General features: G+C 32.5%; 1 protein-coding gene and 1 long non-coding RNA gene across 2 annotated transcripts; both read left to right on the top strand.

Moving 5' to 3' along the window:
• Positions 1-5,267: 5,267 nt before the first annotated feature.
• On the top strand, positions 5,268-7,306 carry LOC125186550 (uncharacterized). Its single transcript, XR_007170466.2, has 2 exons — positions 5,268-5,504; positions 6,985-7,306. It is a non-coding gene; the product is annotated as an uncharacterized LOC125186550 (long non-coding RNA).
• A 6,050-nt stretch (positions 7,307-13,356) lies between these two features.
• On the top strand, positions 13,357-15,457 carry LOC125187514 (cytochrome P450 714C2-like). Its single transcript, XM_048084117.2, has 4 exons — positions 13,357-13,701; positions 13,827-14,053; positions 14,229-14,828; positions 14,929-15,457. The coding sequence occupies exons 1-4, from the start codon at positions 13,410-13,412 to the stop codon at positions 15,352-15,354; spliced, it is 1,545 nt and encodes a 514-aa protein (XP_047940074.2). The 5' UTR covers positions 13,357-13,409; the 3' UTR covers positions 15,355-15,457.
• Positions 15,458-22,737: the final 7,280 nt, after the last annotated feature.

The following is a 22,737-nucleotide window of genomic DNA, read 5'->3' on the forward strand; positions in this document are numbered from 1 at the left end:
CCAATTATGTCTTTTCTTTGGTTAAAGATTTTATCGTAGAGTAGTTACCGTAGTGCGTAGATCACGTTAGGGATCGAACATTCCCTCTCGCGCACACACACAAACATGCATATTCAATATACTCCTATTTGGGTAAATAAGATTAATATGTGGCTATTAAATATTAATTAATTAAATATTTTAGGACAAAAGCAAGGTATATAGTATAGGGTTATTTATCTATAAATATACGAATTTTCAACATTTATTAGTTTTTCCCTAAACTTTTATTTTTGAATGTATTTACATAAACTTCGAATTTTTCTGATTTATCCTCAACAAAAATCCCGGCCAAATTAAAGCTGGCGTAGAGTACACTTGACATATTCCCATCTATGTGGCGAAAGGTGCATGGCAAATCAATATAACATGTTATTATTAGCCTGTAAATACACAAATTTTTGTCATTTTTTTATTTTTCCCCTAAACATTCCTTTTTCTAATATAAATACATGAACAATGTGATTTTCAAAAAATTTTCTCAATGAATAATTGCAATCGAAATAAGACTACCATAATTTTACCCTTTTCCTAATTTGTAAATTTAGGTTGTTCTAAGCGAATTTTTCTTTTTTTTTTGGTTATATTGAACCTTATAATGTCTTGATAAATTAACAATTTTTAAGAGTTGCTGAAAATTACTATGATTTTTGTGATTCAAATTTCTTTTAGTTAAAATGATGACTGTTTTTATTTTTATATATTAATGTTTTATTTTCCAAATTTAAATGATTATGTAAAAATCTATATATATATTTTATTTAATTTACATAATTTTCTTTATTCAGATAACGTGATTGTAAAGATGTTAATGAAATATTACTTTAAAATCACTCCTCAAAAATTTTAATAAATACTAGTCGTAATTAATATTTATATTTAAATTAAAAAGGTGTCGAACATTAAATAAATTTTTAAAAAATCTATCTTTAGGAAAAAAATCAGAAAATTCCAAAGATTGAGATGAAAATCTTGAAAGTTCGTGTATTTTACAGTATTCGTCGCATTTTTTCACGTTGGCACTTCCGACGTATACGTCAGCTTCTATTTGAGAAAAAAATTACTACTATTTTTTGGGGATTTTTGGAAAAATTCGAAAGTTCATGTATTTAGATTAAAAAAATGTAAATCCAGAGAAAAAGAAAAAGAAAATATTGAAAATTTATGTATTTACATCCAAGTAACCCTATACTATATATAACGAGCTCGATTCATTGATTATTTTCGTTGTTGTTTAATTGTTGATATTACTTAGAGGTAGTTAAACTCATTTAATTCCTCGATATAGTTGACTTGAGCCATTGATTAATTAATGAGTATATATTTAGCAATAATTCCTCGAGTTATCAGCTTGCCGCCCTGTTGTCAAACTCATTTAATTCTACCGATGCATGCCTTCCAAGTTCAGCTAATGGTACCTACCTATTTCACTACTATCTCCACAATTACTAGATGGAGTACTTAAAAGTCTTGAGTTTGAGTTGAGTTCTCCGTGACGTGACACGACATTTAAAATTTAATTCATTTATCCATAAAAAAAAAACTAGATATTAAAATATGTAGCTCTCAATTTGTTGTTATTAGGTCTTGATCCGTTTGGGCTTATTTCAAGTAATAAGACATGAATAAATTGATATCTAAGATTCTAAATATTCATGAAATGAACTACTCACGCACAATATAAAATTAAACGATTAACGACCGATCAATTGTTAAACAGGGTTAGGTTTAACCCTCGTGTTTCATTGATTGAATATGGCGCAATTTACATATACTCTTTATAGAGTAGGGAATACACAAATATAGTAAACCTAATTTACATAATTAGTTGCAACCCGTTCACTTTCTTAGATATACCAAGAAATAAGGTCAATTATAGAATAATTCTTTTGTTCACCTTCCTTTATTCAATCCAAGTGAGCTCTACAAAAGTCACAGGGCGCGCACTGTTCATTTGAGAAAGGAGTATCAATCTCTTAATTGTCGTCTTCCTCAATTGGCGATGATGATTTCTTTCTAACACTCCCCCTCAAGTTAAGTAATGGGGTATCTGATACTTACCTTGCCTAGAACCTCGTGGAAGCTCTTTGCGTTTACTGCATTTGTTAGAATATCCGTCAATTGATCTTCAGATTTGACAAAAAAAACTCAATAACCAGAAGCGAAGCCAGAACTTTTGAGGTGTGGGGCCTAAGTCATTGTTAATAATTAGGTATTCATCGATATTAACGACGTCAGAAGGTCGAAATAATCAATATTTTTCATTTTTACGTAAGTATAATGGATGGAAAAGAAATTTTTATGATATTAAATGTCTACCCTTATTTGTTGGGTATTCTTCTTCCATAAAGCTAGAGATTTAAAATAAATACTCCTATAGTGACGGGGATGGGCGACCGCCGCGGGGGGGGGGGGGGGGCACGGGAGCGCCACGATCGTGGCCCGGCCGCGGCTCTTGGGCGGGAGCCGTGGCTCTCCTATTGCAGCGGCCACGGGCCGCGGCTCTCCCTATTTTCTGATTTTTTTTTTTTTATTCTATAAAGTATACACATTTTTTTACCTCATCATCCCTACACAAATTCTATAAATATACCCATTTTTAATTAAAATATACACAAAATGAAAAAAATAAATTATTTGGTGGCTTGGGCATGTCCACTATAGTGTAAAACATGGGCGTTGGTGGTCTGGCCACGATTTTATGGCTTGGCCACGTTTTGTGGCTTGGCCCGGCCAACTATAGTGGACACTCTGATAACCTCTATTTGCATATGTAATATATAGGCAAAAGTTAAATAGTTGGGGGGCCAATGGCCCCTGGGCCCTAACGGGGCTTCGCCATTGTCCACAACCTTGTCTTAATCTTCTTCTTTATGAAATATTGGTCCACTTCCATATGCTTGGTTCGATCATATTGGATCGGATTTTCTCAGATGCAAATAGTTGTCTTGTTGTCACATAATAGCTTAATTGTTTTTGTCGACTATTAATCCACAATATCTCGTTTGCCACTCTTTATCTCTCGAAATTCTGCCTAAACACTTGAAAGCGTGGTGTATAGTAGGGATATTAATTGGACCAATCCGCACAAATTTGGGCTTATCCATTTGAGTTGTCGGACTATTCGGATACAGGTTGTTCGGGTTATATATTTTCAATATGCATGATCATTTGGGTTTCATATTAATTCGTTGGCTAATCAAGTGAAAAACATTCGATAAAATGAATTTTTTAATTGTGTTCTTCCATTTTCAATGCTTTAAAATTGACACGAATAACTTGTTAATTAACCAACGATGTGATGAATCACAAAAAAATAATTCCATAAGAAAATTATTGGTGATTTGAATAACTTCATGTATTAACGTTCAAAAGTAAATTATATTATGGCTCCAAGATTTATGTGTAGAGTTAGATGCATTCCAATATAGATTCAGATGGGTGCAGATTCAGGCAAATAGATCTGCTAGTGAATTTGAGGCAAATGCAGCCTAACACAATAGCCCAAAACTGAAGCAAGTAAGTTGTAACTAAAAGTCCAAAATCAAGCCCAACCCAATTCAATTAAAACTCTAATTTATTAGGAGTAGTACTACTAATTTTAGTGGATATGATTCGTACAAAATGTGTTACCTTTATTTCAATTTAGTACAAAAAGTATTAAGTTTACATATTTCATACAAAAAGTTTACTTAGTATTCCAAAATAATATATTTTATAAGTCCCTACTAATACCATTACTTCCAATTACATTATACATAGAAAAAATTTCATCAATATTTCAAATTTGTACAAAAAAAATTTAAATTAAAAACTTCTATTAATTATATCAAACGCAGTTATTTTTATTACTCACAAAAATGAAAAACACATAGAAAAAATCACCACTCTTCACCATTAAATTAGCGAATTGCATTTTATTGTTGAAGCTTTCTCATGTAACAATGGAGAATACAACTAAAAAGATATTGAATCTTTTTTGTAAAAAATAAATATTGACTCATTGACTGTTGAAGCTCAAATTAGTAATTTTATAAAGATGAAATATGAACTTATTTTACACTGTGCTCTATAAAGAATACAACAAAAAATACTCCGTAGAGTATATTGAGAGACGTAATTTTTTAAAACCACGATCAATTTCTGAAAAAAAATGATATTGACTGTTATTTTTTCAGAGTGATTAATTGTATTAAATCTCTAACTATTCTTTTATTATGATGATAAGTTGGATAAATTATAAACTAACTAATGGTGTTTAAAATATTTAACGGAATGTATTATTTTGGAACACTAAGTAAATTTTTTATATGAAATATTTAAACTTAATAATTTTTGTACTAAACTAAAATAAATGTAAAATATTTTGTATAAACCATGTAATTACTCCAAATTTAGGGTTTAGCAGTATTTAGCGAATGGATCCTCTACTGTTCTTCAAAACACAGGACAGCCTATTGTGCATGAAACCCAAAGAACCATGAACGAAACGCAGATATAAAACTTCCAACATATTTCTTCCTTTTCAATCCTTTTTCCTATAATTATTTTTACACAAATACGGAGTAATTCACATCATTCTATCCACATGGCCCACCACACGAGCCATTATCTCTTTAGTCAATATATGTAAATATTTTTTTCGTAAAAGTTTTTTCATTTTTTTTATCACTAGCTACTGCTCCTACTAAATTTTATTGCTATTTCCAGAAATACTACTTCTATGTTTTAGTATTTAAAATATATTATTAGACTATTAAGTATTACTAATTTTTATGAATAAAATTTCTTTTGTTATAATATATTTGCCGTTCTATAAAAATATGCATTTTTGGTTGAGCACATATTTTAACGCACCATTAGTAAAGTAAGAGAATAGAAAGAAAAATTAATTAAAATATTAATAGTGGAGAATGAGTCCCATCTCATTAAAAATAAAATAATTTCTAAATTTAGAAAATGTATGCATTATGTGTGAAGGATGGAGTATATATTAGAATAGGGGCACGCTATGGTGCCACCTATATTAAAGTGACAATGTAATACCATTTTTAAGCGTCAGATCTCCTATATAGATGGCTTAGATGGGATTGTAAAAATAGAATACGGAATGCTTGGTTGTTCACAATATGTTGCTTACCAGGGTAATTTTGTCTTTCTATTGGAATTAAATTCAAAACGGAAATGGAAAATCCTGGTTATTTTGGGCGCTGATTCATGCTCTCTCTTCCACTCAGCTATAACGCACGCCCACTATGTGAAAACTGAATCGTTTCTCTCTCCAAATCTCACAATCCGATCATCAGCGGTTTCTCCCAAAATCGGTTTCTCAGTCAGCGATTTCTGTTTCTCTTCTTTACTGGGTGCGATTGCCCCATTAGCGGTTTCTCCCAAAATCGGTGCTTGAAGTTTGCTGCCAGTCAGCCTCCGTCTTCTACATCCGATCGATTTGTGTTTCATTACTGGTTAGTATGACTGCTTAGTGAAGGTTTAGGGTTTATTGCGTAGTGATTATCCTCTTCTTGGTTATTTTCAACCTGTTTTCACCACCATTCCTCTAAAATTTTAGATCGCAATAGCGTGTTTTCTTGGGTCGCAATAGCGTGTTTTCTTGGGTTCTTTAAGTGAATGAAACTTACTCAGTCTCTGGATTGCATTTGTACGAATCGGTGTTTGCTTGGTTACTCTTTTGAAATACGGGAATGTGTATTGACCCTGGTTCCGAGGTATTTTTGGATGCTTTGTTCTATTTTCTTTGTTTGCTTGGGTGTAATTTAAATGTATTTGTTTGCTTTATTAAAGATTGAATATTTGCTTATTCTAGAGTTAGTAAATGCTTGGTTTCATATTAGACCCTGTTTTCTACAATTTCGTTACGGTTTTTTGAGCATTAAGAATTGCTTGTTTTTTTTTGTTGGTTGCTTTGTTGGGAAAAATTTTAATACACCTTTGATTTAAGGGATGCCGTTGTGATCAAACATATTATTGAGCATGATTAAGCCTTTTTAATTGCTTTGTTTTACTGTTATGGTTGTTTGTTGTGATAAAGATTCAGAGCATTGTGTAATTGTGGATAGATGTGTTTGGTTTGTTGTTGTTGTTTGCTTGGGTGTCAATTCGTTTTACATATTTGCTTATTTCTGGTTGCATATTTGCATGCTTTAGAGATAGTAAATACTTGGTCTCATGTTAGATTCAGTACACATTTGATTTAAGAAATGCCGTTGAGAAGCATACAAAATAATGAGCATGATTAAGCCTTTGTAAGTGCTATGTTTTGCTGTAAAGGTTGCTTGTTCTGTGAAAGATTCAAAACATGGTGTAGTTGTGGTTATATGTGTTTGGTTCTTTGTTGTTGTTTGCTTGGGTGTAATTTCATTTATATGTTTGCTTATTTATGGCTAACTATTTGTTTGTTCTAGAGATAGTAAATGCTTGGTCTCATGTTTGGTGAATACTGATTCCAATTGCTTGTTATTGTTTCAGTATTGCTTACAATTCAATTCTATTAATTAGATCGATAATTGCTTGTTAAGTGTGTCTGAATTGCTTGTTTAGTGTGTAAGAATTGCTTGTTCAGTGAGTTAGATCTGCTTAATAAGCATTGAAAATGTGGGTCAAAAGACATGTTTTTAAGTTGCTCAACAATGACTTAAAATGTGCTTGCTAATATATTATTATTTAGCTATTTCGAACTGTCTGCCGGTGGAATTGCATGATAAACGTATTGCTTGTTTAGCGTGGTAGAATTGCTTGTTCGGAGTGTTAGAATTGCTTGTTTAGTTTGTTAGAATTGCTTGTTCAAGCTTATTAATTGCTCCTTTAATTTCCACTTTAATAAAGCATTGAAAATATGTGTCAAAAGACATGTGTATAATTTACTTACTAATGGTTGACAATGTGCTTGTTACATGATAATTGTAATAGTTTTCTTGTGCAACATAGGACTCTCGAAGGAAATTTGTAGAAGCTCAAAATGATCATTGTAGAAGAGGAGGTTACTCGAAGGAAATCTGTAGAAACTCAAAATAAGTTTGTGGATGACGTAATGAGTACGTCAACATGCCACTTTGAAGAGGCGCAAAGAAGGGATCTGCTGATGTTGAAAAGTTGGTTGCAAAGTACCCCAAACCATGAATGGTGAATAATATTGTCTTAGGAAAATGAATGCCAATGTTTTTGGTTCAAAAACTTTTGAGTAAACTAACTCTTGATGGTCGATGAGTGTTGGTTTCTTTTGGTGTATACATTGATGGTTTTTGGATTACTATTTTTTATTTTTGTTCAGACATTGAATGTTAAAAACGCATAAGGCATGATTTACAATGATAAGCAAATTCTGACACATTGCCAAGCAAAAAAAACTCTTGTAACACATTCTGACATATGCAAGCAAATTGCGATACGAATTCTGATTTGAGTATAAACAACTTCATGCACTAATCTAGTATTTAAATCCTTGTACTACCAAACACTAAATTATAAATTAACATGCAAATGTGATGCAATTAAATTATAAAGAATATGGAATTAATGACAAGATACGAATCAAGCAATCCAACACATTCAACCAAGCAATTACAGATTTTGAGGTAAGCACTAATCGAATTTTTATGATAGTATGTGAAAACACTTGTTACAGAAAAACAATGCCGGGATGTTGCTCCCAACTCTTTCGATGTCTGAACTTCAATTACATATGGGCTTCTAATGAAATAAAATTCTTCTTCCACTCTTTTCCTCCTTCACTATCAGGCAAGGCCGGGGAGTTGCTCTCAACTCTTTCCCAAACTGTTGCGTTACAGCTGCAAACTGACATGCAATTTAATACTTATAAACAAGAAATATCTCATATTTAAACAAGTAATCAGACATACAAAATCTGTATGGTGAAATTAAAATAATCAATCAATAAATTAGCATCAGTCTTTAAAGAACTCCACGAAATTTAATTACAAATACATAAATTTCAGAGAATTTCTTTAATTAGTCATTGAATCATCTGAGACACTGACACTACATGCAATTTAGTAAACATGAGCAAGCAATATAACATATTCAACCAAGCAATCTGATAGAGAACGGTTCAAAACAACAGGATAAGTCAAAATAATAAAACTCCATAATATGAAGCAAGCAATACTAAACAAGGGCTGATTTTAGTTTGTCGGGGCACTCCAACACACAAGTCACTGCGTCGCATATGAAATAAATGACATTAGGTAATTAATAATGCAAAATAGCATGTATGGAACATTACTTAAGAATAGTATCATGAACTGTCAGATAAAAAGCAATTTCTATCAAAGAGGCAAGACACAAAATCATATCTACTATCTATTACTAACAACCAATAAAGTATTAAAAGCAATACAATTGGACGTCTATTATTATTTTGAGGAATGTAATTAGGAATAAGGAAACTCTAACACTACCATGCAATGTTAGACCCATAAGCAAGCAACATAAAATATTTATGCAAGCAATCTGACATACTAAATCTGTATGGCGTAACACAAAAACTCATGTTCTAAATTATATTGACACACTGTGAGATTTAATTACAAATTCATAAATCTCATTTCCAAGCAAATAACTTCAGAGAATTTCTTGAATTGGGCATCAAAATCATATGAGGAGATACAAATTCGGGAGTTCACATTACAAATTCATGAAGTTGAATTCAAATATCAGCAAACTTTAAATACACAATAACATGATTACATTATCAAATTGATGAAATTGAATCACATATTAAAATAAGCAAACTGTAAATATACGATTACAGATGATTGGGGTTCAATCACGCTACATGATTATAAGTGATTCTTACCGTCTGCAAAATCAGTGAAATGGACGTCAGCGGGAACATTACTCTTCATGGATTGAATGATTATTGAAGATTGCAGGAAGAATAGCAGAGATTCAATATCTCCCAAAATTGAAAAAAATTGATTGAAAATATTGCAGATGATTGAACGAATTATAGAGATTGAAAATAGCATAGGCGATTTTGAATGAAGAAAGAGGGAAGGAGGAAAATAACGTGATTTACGCTTGGAAAGAAACCGATGGAATTGGATTTACAAATATAGCCTTTTGCATTTTTTTATATATATTTTTTAGTATAATTGAGACTGACAAGTGGCATAATTAAATTGCATCTCACCCAAAATCTAATGCTTCATATTGGTGGCACAGTGTCAACCATAATAGCGTTGTCATTTTAGCATTTCCCTATTAGAATAATACTATTTCTCTTAGTTTTATAACATGGAATAGGTGTAATTAACAAAAATTAAGTCATGATATTTTATCCTAAAGTGTATATGATGAAATTTTTATGAAAAAATAGTATAATCATGGTATACGAGATTACTATTTACACATTAAAATAAAACAAATCAGATTAGTAAAAAAGTGAAAACAGTTATTCATAATTAGTAATTGCCTAAGACCATCTCCAACCGTATGCCAAAACTCATTTTTGGTGTAGATAATTTCTCCAACCATACATCAAACTCAAACCCATTTTTGAGTTTTTTAATGAAATAACACCAAATATGGTGTTTACTCCAAAATTTTGTTAGAGAAATACTCAAAAATGGTGTAAACTTAAAGATGGTGTAAATGGTTGGAGTAAAACTACTTTTTGGTGTGACATATACTCAAAAATGGGTTTGGGTTTGGCGTAAATGGTTGGAGATGGCCTAGGGATAATTGTAGGAAAAAGAATTTAAAATGAAGAAACAAGTTAGAAGTTATATATCTGCGTCTGGTTCATTACTCTTTTGCGTTTCATGCACAACAGACTGTGCTGTGATTTAAAGAACAGTAGAGGATCCGTTCCCTAGTATTTATCTTTGTTGGACTCAACACTCAGACGTGCGCCTTCATCTCTCTTCTCTGTTTCATTTATGCTTTTCAATTAAAACACTAAAGTTTTTAACCCAAGTGTGATCGAGTAGTATGAGGCTCGTTCATCCTTAACCAAATAATCAGGGGATCGATCCCTGTCTTTGGATATAGAGCAGCCTTAAATCCTTGGGCAAGTTGTCCCACTCATCGAGGTGCCTACAAATCAACGCAGAGAATCATCACTGGGCCCAATGGATACCCTTAGTAATTACCAAAAAAAATATATACTAAAATTTTAAAAAAACAACAAAAAAATATATAATTAAAATTAATAAAAATGAAATATTAAAATTTACATAATTTGAAAAAGAAATTACATAGTTGAAAACAAATTTGAATCATCAAGGAGATGAAGAGTGCCGAGATTTCTTCAACTAGATCACGTTGGAATCATTCGTGTTGGTCTTTATTGTGCTTCGATTTTCAATGAGCTTACGTAATTTTAGAAGTCGATAGTGTCTTTGGAGTCTTAATTAGGGATGTTATCTCCCATGTCCTTGATATTCATGTTAAGAAATATGATGCATGCACACATGATATCGGTTTGGATGTCCTTAAATCACATACCCCCTGGACCTTCACGATTGTTGACCTTGCTTGGGGGTTTGTCGGACATCATTGCCGACCATATTCAGTGACAAGTGTCAGAGAGAGGGTATACAATTTAGGGCATAATAGTAAAATCGAACAATTTAAATTGGTGTGCAAAATCAGACAAATTTTTTTGTATAAAATCATAATTTCATCCGAGTTCGTTAATTTATAGGTTGTTATTCCAAAATGACGTTTTAACCTTCAAACGATTTGGCCACATCAGATTATCATGCAATCAGTTGACTCGCGTCAAACATTAAATTGGGTTGGATCCAACCCATTAGCAAAATCAGATAAAATTAAAAGTTCGATATTCGTGACAGAGATTTTTAATTTAATGTATAACATCAAAATTTGATCGTAATTTAGGTGGTAATATATTTTGGTAAAACTTTCTTATAATGTGTGAGACAAAGGAATGTCTTACATTGGAATGATTTGGCGAACGTGTGAAATGGTATATGATGGGTGTGATTGAATTTGTATGGGTTCGCCAACATAAATTGAAATGTTGGGCCTACTCACTCTTTGACTCCTCAATTTTCCACAGCCATCGTGGTTTGCTGGCTTAATCTGTTGCATATATTTGACTCTCTTAACTCAATAATTGAATTTTTTTCATAACTGCTGGTCACAAGTGCCGTCTATCTTAAATTCATTTTATTCACACAATAATTTACAAAATGGTAGGAGTAGTAAAATTTAGTGGATATACAAGGTAGGTTGGATTTGGAGAGGAGAATTAAATTCACAAAAAAATTGATACTATGAAATAATGAAACGTGACTGTTATTATAATCTTTCAATTTACCCTACAACAAATCAATCAATCCAAATACAAAATTAAATAGCCTAAATAATTCAGTCCTATTTTAGTTTATCAAAATCTTGTACTACATCACCCATCAAATCAAACACCCCAAAATCATAAAATCGTTCTCCATTTATGGACAAAAAGGAAATAATTATAAAGTATAGTAAAATAGTTAGTAAAATTTATACAGAAGTACATAAAATCATAAAATCGTGACAGTGTGCGTTGGATTTGGATAGGATATATAAATTTATTAAAATTCGATAAACGTGACGGTTATTTGATAAAAAAAAATCATTTATACATACAATAAATTACAAAATACACAAGGGACGTTGGATTTGGATAGGACATATAAATTGATTAAAAAATTGGTATGATGTAATGAAAACGTGACGGTCTAAGACTCTTATTGATGGGATAACTTGTTACCTTTTAATTAAATAATATGGTTGAGGTTTGAGATTTTAAATAATGGTCATGATGAAAATAAGAAGATCCGGACGACATGATGTAAAACATTGTTCTACTTTGTTAGGAATTTAATCACAATATATGAAGAAAAAAAGTGCTAACAGTCTATACTATAATACTAATTAATAGTACTATAACATTAACTAATTAGTAGTATTATATTAAACTGATCATACTGATAACCAAAACTGCGTCTAACTATTTTTTATACTTTCTTAATGACTTTACGGTGCTTTCTAGATTAAACATACATCATGCTATGGCACACATTTGGACTTGTATATTGGTGTGTAAGGAGTAATTATTGTCATCTTTATTTCTTGGATTTAAATAGTGGGCATCAATCATCATAACTTCATCACCACATATTGTGTGCTGGTCACTAAGTCTTAACAACTTTTTGGAAACAGATGTCGAATTTTCAGTTACTTAAAATAGAAAGCAGAATTGATCTAGTGGAGAATATGTTGATTGCAATATTTAATTGCGTTCCAATTGACTATGATTACTAAGATAGAATTGCACAAAACTTGCACTACGCTAATATTTCAAAAAAAAAAATAATCATAAAAATGATCCAACACTTTTTATAATATCTAAAATGATCAACACCAGTGCCACATAGAAATGAAAGTCATCAATGCATAATTCGATATAGTAGCTACGAATTTTTCACGCTCTCCAAAATTAATAAATATTGTATGCGAAACGCTTCATTTTCAATCGGTAGGTTGAAAATGAGAATTTATGTACATGAGAACAGTGTATGTAAATTACTCCATATTTGAAAAAAAAAATAAAAAAAAGTCATGCATTCCACATTATGAACGAGGTGAAGGTATGTGATTTGAGTATGGACGAATTAAATTTAATGTGTTGTGCCAAGGCATGTTCAATTAATGCGTAGTCGCCCCTCTGGTCTCTTTTACATGTAGTTTTAGGTGCGCAACACAAAAATATTTCTATATTATAGTTGTAATAGTACTTAGGCTACCGGAACTATTAAAAAAATAAATTAATTGAAAGAATTATACTAGTACTACTAGTATTTTGTTACACTTTCAAACAAAAAGTATTTAAATAACTACTCCCCCTATCCCACATAATTTAGTAATTATAGAACATAAAAACATAATTAGCATTAATACTCTAAGAAATAGGACTAAAGATAATTTCGGAGGACAAGAAAGAATTAGCTTAATATTATTTTATATAATATAATTAAAGTAAATATATTTCCTTGGAGCTTTCCAACTAAATACCTAAAACTCAAAAATTATAAAATAACTCTACCTTAAATTCAAGAAATACTTACATTTGCAGCTTTTCCATATGAAAAAATAGCAAATAATTGAACAAACTAATTGGCGTAGTTAACATTTCAAATATAATCTAGTTGATGAAAAAGTCATCTTTTTAGCTAGTATAGATGGCCTAATCCATTTTCCACTGCGATGACGTAACATGGTGAAAATTTCAAGATTTTTCTTTCTATAAAAAGATGTTTTATTAGTACTTCCTAAAAAATATCCAAGGAGAAAAGAAAAGGTCGAGCTAGCTTAATCACGCCATGGCCACCCAATACCTGTGGAACCTCCTAGTGTCGGCCGCGGTGGTCGTCTCTCTCCGGCTACTTTTCCTCCTCTACAACGTCGTGGTGGCGCAGCCTCGGAGGCTGCGTTCCGCCTTGCGCCGCCAAGGCCTGTCCGGTCCGCCTCCGGCTTTTCTCCTCGGAAACATACTAGAGATGAAGAGGGCCAGAGACGCGGCCGCCAAAGCCGCCCCCGTCTCTGGCCCCCCGCCCGCCCACAACTGCGGCGCCGCGCTGCTCCCCTTCTTCGACGAGTGGAGGAAGCAATATGGTACTCCTACTACTAATACTATTTGCATTTACTTACTTTTCCTTTTAAATTAAGTAGTAATAAAATTCCTGCTTACCATATTCTTGTCGCGTATTTAACTAAATTAGTGGTTTATTTGGTTTCAGGAGAAGTATTCGTTTTCTCTCTGGGCACCACGCAGATCATGCACGTGACCCAGCCGGAGATGGTGAGGGAGATCACGACGTGCACGTCGCTGGATTTAGGGAAGCCGACGTATCAGGCGAAGGAGCGAGGCGCGTTGCTCGGGCAAGGAATCCTTACCTCAAACGGACCCCATTGGGTCCACCAGAGGAAGATTCTTGCACCGGAACTCTACATGGACAAAGTAAAGGTATAAAAGTGTCCCATAACTGTGTATATGAGTTGGCCCAGTGGTAGACTGGTAATGCTGCCTGAAATCAAAGGTTTCAGGTCCAAGTGCATCGTGACGCATTCTTTAATTTTATGTTCTTTTCCCTATAAAAAAATAAGTTTCCCATAATTCCTAACAACACACACTATTTTAGGGGATGATTAACTTGATCCAAGATTCGACTATTTGGTTGTGTGAGTCGTGGAAAAGGCAAGTCGAGGAAGCTGGTGGATTAGCAGAGATTAAGATTGATGAATACATGAGGAGTTTCTCAGGAGATGTGATATCAAGAGCTTGTTTTGGAAGCAATTATTCCAAAGGAGAAGAGATTTTCCTGAAACTCAGAGCCCTGCAAGAAGTTTCCTCCAAGAAACTCTTCGTCTCTGGAACGGGCATGAGGCACCTTCCGACGAAGAGCAACCGGGAGGCATGGGCGTTGGAGAAGGATATCAAGACGTTAGTTTTGAACGTGGTGAAGGAAAGAGACGAGGCCGGATTCGAGAAGGATCTGCTTCAAATGGTGCTTGAAGGAGCCAGGCAGAGTGATCTGAGCCAGGATGCAGTCGACCGGTTCGTGGTGGACAACTGCAAGAACATATACTTGGCCGGGTACGAGACCACCGCTGTCTCGGCCACATGGTGCCTCATGCTCTTGGCCTCCAACCCGGAGTGGCAGGACCGGATCCGCCGCGAAGTTGTCGACGTTTGCAAGGGCCAGGTCCCTGATTACGAGGCCGCCAAGAAAATGAAACAGGTCTTTCATTAATTATCTACCCTACCAAACTGTCTCTTATCGAACACTACTATTTGAAATGAATAGTTATATGAATGTGACTTATTTTTTATTCGTGCAGCTGACTATGGCAATCAATGAGTCGCTACGCCTCTACCCACCTGTGTCAGTGGTGTCGAGGGAGGCCCTCAAGGACATGAAATTCGGGAAGATTAATGTGCCAAAGGGCGTGAATTTGTGGACGTTGGTGACGACTTTGCATACGGATCCAGAGATATGGGGATCGGACTCGTATGAGTTCAATCCCCAAAGATTTGCTAATGGGATAACGGGCGCCTGCAAGTATCCGTATTTGTACGTGCCCTTTGGAGTTGGACCCCGTCTCTGCTTAGGCCAAAACCTGGCTTTGGTCGAACTTAAGATCTTGATTTCCTTCATTTTGTCCAAATATTCCATTTCCTTGTCGCCTAAATACGTCCATTCGCCCCTCCTAAATTTGGTTATTGAGCCCAAATTTGGAGTGCATCTTTTAGTTAAACCCTTGTAATTTTCATTACATTATTTCACCATCGTGATGTCTTTTTTTCCTTACAATTTGTTTATCCTGGACCAATTAAATAGAATAAATAGTACGTGCATATAATCATTAACTCTTTCTGTTTAAACATCCATATTTGTCATGCCCATCTCCAAAAAGATAAAATAAAATATTTCTAACGTCATAATTTCAAATTATTTTAATTTTCGATTGTCTTCCAACATCCATATGGATTGTTAGACCTCTTCTTTAAAAAAAAGGTATTTCTATCAAATACAAATAAAATACACACAAATGCATATATAGTGAATAATTTATTTTTATTTTATGTTATTTTTTCGAACAAAAGAAGATCGCCTTTTTGGAATATTTTATCTATTTTATTTTTGATGAGATACATGCTCAAGCCTGCGGTTGCAGCAAGCCATTGTTTAACAACCAATACGTCCAAAAAGAAACACAAAACAATAAACCCGAAGCAGAAACAAACCAACTTCCTAGCCAAAACAGCTACCAAAGAGAAAAGGAGAGAAACAAGCACAGATAGCACAACGCTCAACAGACACGCCCAAAAATTAAGCCACCAAGAGAAAGTTCCGGCTACCTAGACATGAGCAACCAGAAAAGAGGGGTCAACCAAAGGAGTGAGGTTGCCTCTACTTACCTTTTAGTCATTTATATCTTATCGTAAGACTATGTAAATGATTTTTTTTTTTGGTTTCAAATTGATACTACCTCCGTCCACTAAAATTTGTCCCATTTATTCTATTTTTATCCGTCCCTCAGAATTTGTCCCATTTCATATTTATCATTTTTTTTTATAGTGGACCTCATATTCCACTAACTAATTCTTACTCACATTTTATTACTATAAAACTAATATATAAAAGTAAGACTCACAATCCATTAACTTTTTCAACTCACTTTCCATTATATTTCTTAAAACCCGTGCCGGGTTAAAGTGAGACAAATTTTGGTGGACGGAGGTAGTATCATATTTGTGTTCTAATACTCCCTCCGTCCCAACTAAGTTGTGTCGTATTCTCTCTTGGGATGTACCAACAAAGTTGAGTCATTATTTTTTTTTTTTACAAAAAATAAACATCTAATCATTCATCACCTACTTTACTTTCTATTATCTCTCCTACTTTTTTTCTCTCTTCTTTTTTATTTTATTACTCCTTATTTAAATCCTTCAAAACAATTTTTAATCTCTATATCTAAAAGAAGTGATCCAATTTAATTAAGACGGAGAGAGTACATATTACACTCAAATTCAATGGTGAAAAGCTAAAAACATATCAAATGGATATCATTAGGTCATCCACAACATATACCTCAATTGTATTATATCATCATTCCCCTCAATTTTGCATTAGAGCATCTCCAATGGTAGGCTAGCGACCGGCTAGCCGATTGACGTGGCTTGCCGGTCGGCTAGCCGAACCATTGGAGCAGGCTAGCGCCAAATCGGCGAAAAAACCGGCGTGGGCTAGCCGATCGCGTGTGGCTGGCCGACGCGTTGGCCGCCATTGTGGCGGCCCGATCGGCCAACGCTATTTTTTATTTTTATTTTAAATTCTTTTTTTAAATTCTTTTTTTAATTCTTTTTTTTAATTTTTGAAAAACTATATAAACGCGATTTTCTCTATCTCTAAATTTCTGTACAAGAGACCCCCGTCCGGCTAGCGGCAAACTATAACGGATTCAAGGCATACTAACATTTTTTAATGTATTTTTTTAATAAATTAGTGAGGAGTAGAGTGGGGCGGTGGCTCGTGTGTGGAAGCCCGGATTTTTTTATTATGTAATTTTTTTGATTTTTAGTTAATGTACTTTTTTTAATTTAAATAAAATTAATGAATTTTCCCGTATATGTCTCGTAAATTTAATTCGGTAATTTAATCGTAATTTTAATTCCGTAAATGTAGTATATTTTGAATTATTTTTATTGCGGCTGACCTATAGCTGACCTAAATCTGATGTGGCAAGTGAATTTTTAGTGCTGCTGATGTGGCAGGAAGAGAGAGTGGCTGGCCTAATAGCATTGGAGATGCTCTTAACTCACAACTCTCATAACCCACCCGATACATCTCCACATGCCTTTTATTCATACCACACTTTAATTTAAATTTTTTTTAATTATCATCAATTTTATAAAGTTAAAATAACTGATATAAATAACAAAATTAATTAATTAAAATTCCTAAAATTTACGTTAATTAAAATTCCTAAAAATTTACGTTGATTCGGTCCCCGTTTTAATTAAAAGCTTGAAATGCAGTATAATTTAGATATTTCCAACACCAAAATCAAATACGTAATTTTTGAAACAATAGAAAATACTAGTCCAAGTATAGCACAAACTTCTAAATCACGTCTAAGCTTTCTCCTGGGTTCTATTCTCCTGCATGCGGTCCTTCCCCAAAAGAAAACAAAAGTGACAATTCACACTATTATTTTCATTATGTAAAGTTAAAATAATAATAATAATAATAATTAATTAATTAATCAATTATTATTGTATAGTAAAAAAAAGTCGTAATAGTCACCAACATCCCAGAGTGGGATGTTGGGATTGGCTTTGAGATGGCCTGACACATATCATGGCGAGGCAAACTCGATGTTTGCAACCATGGAGTGTCAGCGTCTCCATCTCTCTTTCTCCAGCTATTCCATATTTGTTGAGTCTTGCTTGGCCATTAAACAACGGTGTTTATTTAAACATTCGATCTAGTCCAAATAGACGTTCTTTCTTGTTTTCTCGAATTTTATGTGGGCAAAAATCAACTTCATAAACAAATGTTACACCTCAAACTTGACACGAATTTTAATATACAATTAATGAAACAAGAAAGAAACTAAAAGAAAATTAAGTAATTTAAGTACTACTAATAAGTCCCAAATTCTATCAAACAAAATGAGGTTTGCATTTTATTTAGAGTTATAAATGACCCATGGGTGGATCTAGCCTGGTAGCGCATGGGGCAAATGCCCTTCCTCACCATTATTTATTCACCTTTATACATTTATTACAAATGTTTAAATTATTATACTCCAAAATACCCTTTCTCAAGTACTCCTTCCTTGGGCGGTACGAGATTTTATATAGCTTTATTTTGTGTGTTAAGTGGAAAGAGTAAAGTAAGAGAGAGAATAAAGTAGAGATAAAAATGTTTTCATTTTTAGTATTAATGGATCATCTTAATTGGGACAAACTAAAAAGGAAAGAGATCATCTTCAATGGGACGGAGGGAGTACTGTATATAAAAGTTTTCTACATATTATAATTATGCCCCTACTACAATAAATCCTGGCTCCACCCTCTCTCCCGTTGCCAATATACTTGAAAACTACGAACTGATGGACCAATTATTCAAAAGTTTGGAAATTTTATTTCTAAGTAAAAGAAATAAAGGACAAAAAACAAAACACGTTTTATTTGACTGACTAACCACAGTAGATCACATAGAATCGAAGATAAATGTGTTTTCCTGGTCAATTAATAAATGAGGGGGGACCTCTAATTAGCTATGCTTGTCACTTGTCAGCGTCGATTTCTTCGAATGAGGAAAACAAATTCAAAACAAATTCTTAATTATGACTTCCATTTGCTTTGAATTTCGAATTATCCTCAATAAATATGATGCGTAGAGCATAGTTAAATTGTTTGCGAAGGACGAAAAACTATTTTATGGAAACTTAGGTTAATGTTTTAGAAACATATCTAAAAGAAACTACCGAATTCTATTTAGATCGCTTATTATAATTAGTTATATTTATTGATCTGACCAAGGTACAATTATTGATATTTGGCTATAGATAACTTTTCAAAAACAAAATTGAAACTTTTTATTTGAAGCTGTATTGGGTCTAGCTATAATTTTCGTTGAATTATTCATTATTGCATATATACAAGCAGACATGGCAATAAGTTGGACCTTTGAATTTGCAATACGGAGTACAATTTTGGAGTTAAGTGCAACTAGACGCCAAAGAAATATATATAGTTGGAGGAGTGTAATCAATTGCTAACTTGCTAACTTATTAATGCAGTGTATTAAAAATGTCAACACATAATTTTGTTGAATTTCAATATAATATGTTGATATTATGTGTTGACATTTTGATGTTATCGTGTTGACATTTTTAATACACTGTATTGATGAGTTGACATAGTTAGCAACTTAAATAACTAGTAATATAAGGCACCCTGTTGCATGCATATATCTCTCCGCTAAGAGCCGCTCACTGTGGAGACCATGTCTTCGTCTGAGGACACGACACACCCGACACACGTAGCACGATATGGAGTGTGCGGTGACGCCCACTCCCTCGTGAATAGGCATCGTTTTGACTTTTGAGTGTTAGAATTTTAATTTTAAAAAAATTAGGGAAAAAAATTCAAAAAATATATATATATATACATAAATAATCCCACTTCCTTGTATTACCATTGTATTACTATTTTTTCACTTTTTTTTATTATTCTTTTTAATTTCTGTAAACTCTAATTCATCAATAAATTATCTATAAATAAACCATTCATTATCCATTTTTTCACGTAAAAACAACTCACTCATTCTTTTCTTATATTTCTCTATAAAATTTTTTTATTTGCATTCTTAATTGAAGTACTTTATGTCGAAAGGCATACGAATAGAGAAGACGAGAGGGACAAACCAAGAAACCCTCCAAACTTCCACAACTCTTTAAAAGGAATATTGTTCACCGCTATACCGCCAACACTTCACGTATGATATGGCCAGAACAAGCGACACATCACCAGAGAACTACACTCTTCATTTCTCATTTGAATATGCCGCCGCTGCCGCTACCACTGAAAAAATTAATGATTCTTTATTTTTAGAATTTTAGTTACGTAAGTTTTACTAATTTTAGGATTTAAACTATGCAATTTTAAAGTTTTAGGATTTAAATTATGTAAGTTTAATTTTAAGAATTTGCAATGTGCTTTTTGAATTTTTAATGAAGTTTTATTATTAATGAAATGTTTATTAATTGAATTTTTAAATTAAAGAATAAAATAGTGGAATCCACAAACAACTAAGGGATAAGACGAATTATTGTAGGTGTTATCTTTTAGTTAAGAAATGAAATAAAAAATGATTAAAACGTACTCCTGCCGTCTCATAGAACTAGGCCATATTTCATTTTTCGTCCGTCCCATACAAATAGTCACGTATTCATTTATGACAACTTTTTTTTCTCTTTTTTACTTTTTCACTTATGGGTCCACCATACACAATTTCAACTATTTTTTCTCTTTCTCTCTTACTTTACCAATTACACAATTCATGTCAACCCCAAATGACCTATTTCTATGGAACGGAGGGAGTGATATGTAGATCCCGGATACTAAAGAGAAAGCACTATTGTAGATGCTCTATACTACTCCCTCCATCCCCGATTAAGAGTTACACTTTTTCATTTCGGTCTATCCCCAATTAAGAGTCACACTTCATTTTTACCATAAATGTTAAGTAGGTCTCACATTCCATTAACTCACTTCACATTTTATTATAAAATCAATATAAAAAAGTGGGTCTCACATTCCACTAACTTTTTCAACCAATTTTATTTATATTTTTTAAAACTTTTAAAATTCGTGTCCGGTCAAAGTATGACTCTTAATCAAGAACGGAGGTAGTAGGACGCAGATAGTGTGGAGACCGAAAAGTGCTTGACTAGTGGAGGCCTTCTTAATGTAATAATGGGCCTTTTATATCAATATTTCCCATTTCATTTTTTCCCTTTTGAATTCTTCCTCCATATCTTTCTAATGTATTTATATTTATTTGTAAAATCGTACTCCTATTTAATTTTAGTCTTATTGGCGTAATTTTGATTTAGATATAAATAGCAGTAGTAGTAAATTATTGACATACAACTAAATACCCCCTGTAAATATGAAAGTAAATAGACAAATCATGATTTGTGCATGCAAAGAAAATTGTACAGTACTATTTAATTTTTGATGCGTCGCGAGGTGGCATTGTCAAAGTTAATTTTGGATTCACAGTTAGTACAAATTTGGAATAGTACATAATTTATCACGCTCTACTCTATATAATAACTCTGTTTCATAATATCTTTTAGATTCGTTCATTTTATTTTTACTATTTTTTAGAAAATAAATTTCACAGGGAGAATGATCAATTGCTAACTAATTAGCAATCCCAAACTAAGACTAAATTTTAGCTATTAGATTAGAAGATAATGCCACATGAATTATATTTTTAATTAAGAAAATTAATAAATAAAATTAGAGAGTATTAATTTCAATTTACTCTCATTAAAATCATCTTAAAACTTTAAATTTACGTAACTCTCTCGATTTAAATTATTCTTTTCGCAAAAAATATATCAAATTAAAGATAATTTTATAAGGATTTCAACGAAATCTCAATTGCATATGTTCCGATGACGTTCGGATGATGAAATTTGATATTTTTTATTATAGTTTTCATAAATGTTGATAACCAGATTTTTATCAATAAATACATCAAAAAATCTCAATAAATATGTGTTGATATTTTCTTATACTAGTGTTGATATTTTTATGTCATATTGTTGATATTTGTAATACACTATGTTGATATAAAAAAACATCCACGAAAATTATCATATGATAACATAATGACGATATTACCCTTTTATTAATACTTTGTCTACTATTTATTGAGATCCGTAAGATTTAATCTCATTCACTCATTTAAAATCTAAGGGTGGAAGTTTGGTCTTGATTTTGGATTAGGGTGCTATAAGCATTAGAATATGATCATTTCATAAGAATAATGCTTATTATTAACCTTTTCTCTTTATACTTTCTTTCTTTATATTTTATAACTCGTTATAATCAAAATGAAATACTCCATGTCTTATAAAGTTTGTCTCAGTTTGACCCGATGCAAGTATAAAAAATTGTTTGACTTTAAATTAAATGAAAATGTGTATATTGAAAAGATTGAAGGGTGTATTTAATGTCTATTATTGGATTGGTTCCAAGTAAAATATACTTTATGGGACGAACAAAAATGATAAAATAGAAAATTATTTATGGGATAGAAGGAGTATATAGTAGTACTAGGGGATGTGATCAAATAAAAATTCTAAATATTGTATAAATTTAAAACCATGATCTGGACCATTGAAAAATATCAACAGCAACAGGAAAATGTTAAAAGAATTTCAACGGCATTCAATGATTGATGTTGTATTGATATTGTGTTAATGTTGTGTTGACATTAAAATCTTAAAATTTTACACTGAATTGATATTGTATTTAAACTGTGTTGAAGCTGTGCCGAAGAGTTTTATCAATATTATATATAAGTTTACATTTTATCATGCCGTAGTAGGAGTGAACTG

Source organism: Salvia hispanica, chromosome 5 (genome assembly GCF_029641045.1).
Source record: "Salvia hispanica isolate PSC_SH4W2 chromosome 5, Shi_PSC_v1, whole genome shotgun sequence".
NCBI classification, from domain to species: Eukaryota; Viridiplantae; Streptophyta; class Magnoliopsida; order Lamiales; family Lamiaceae; genus Salvia; species Salvia hispanica.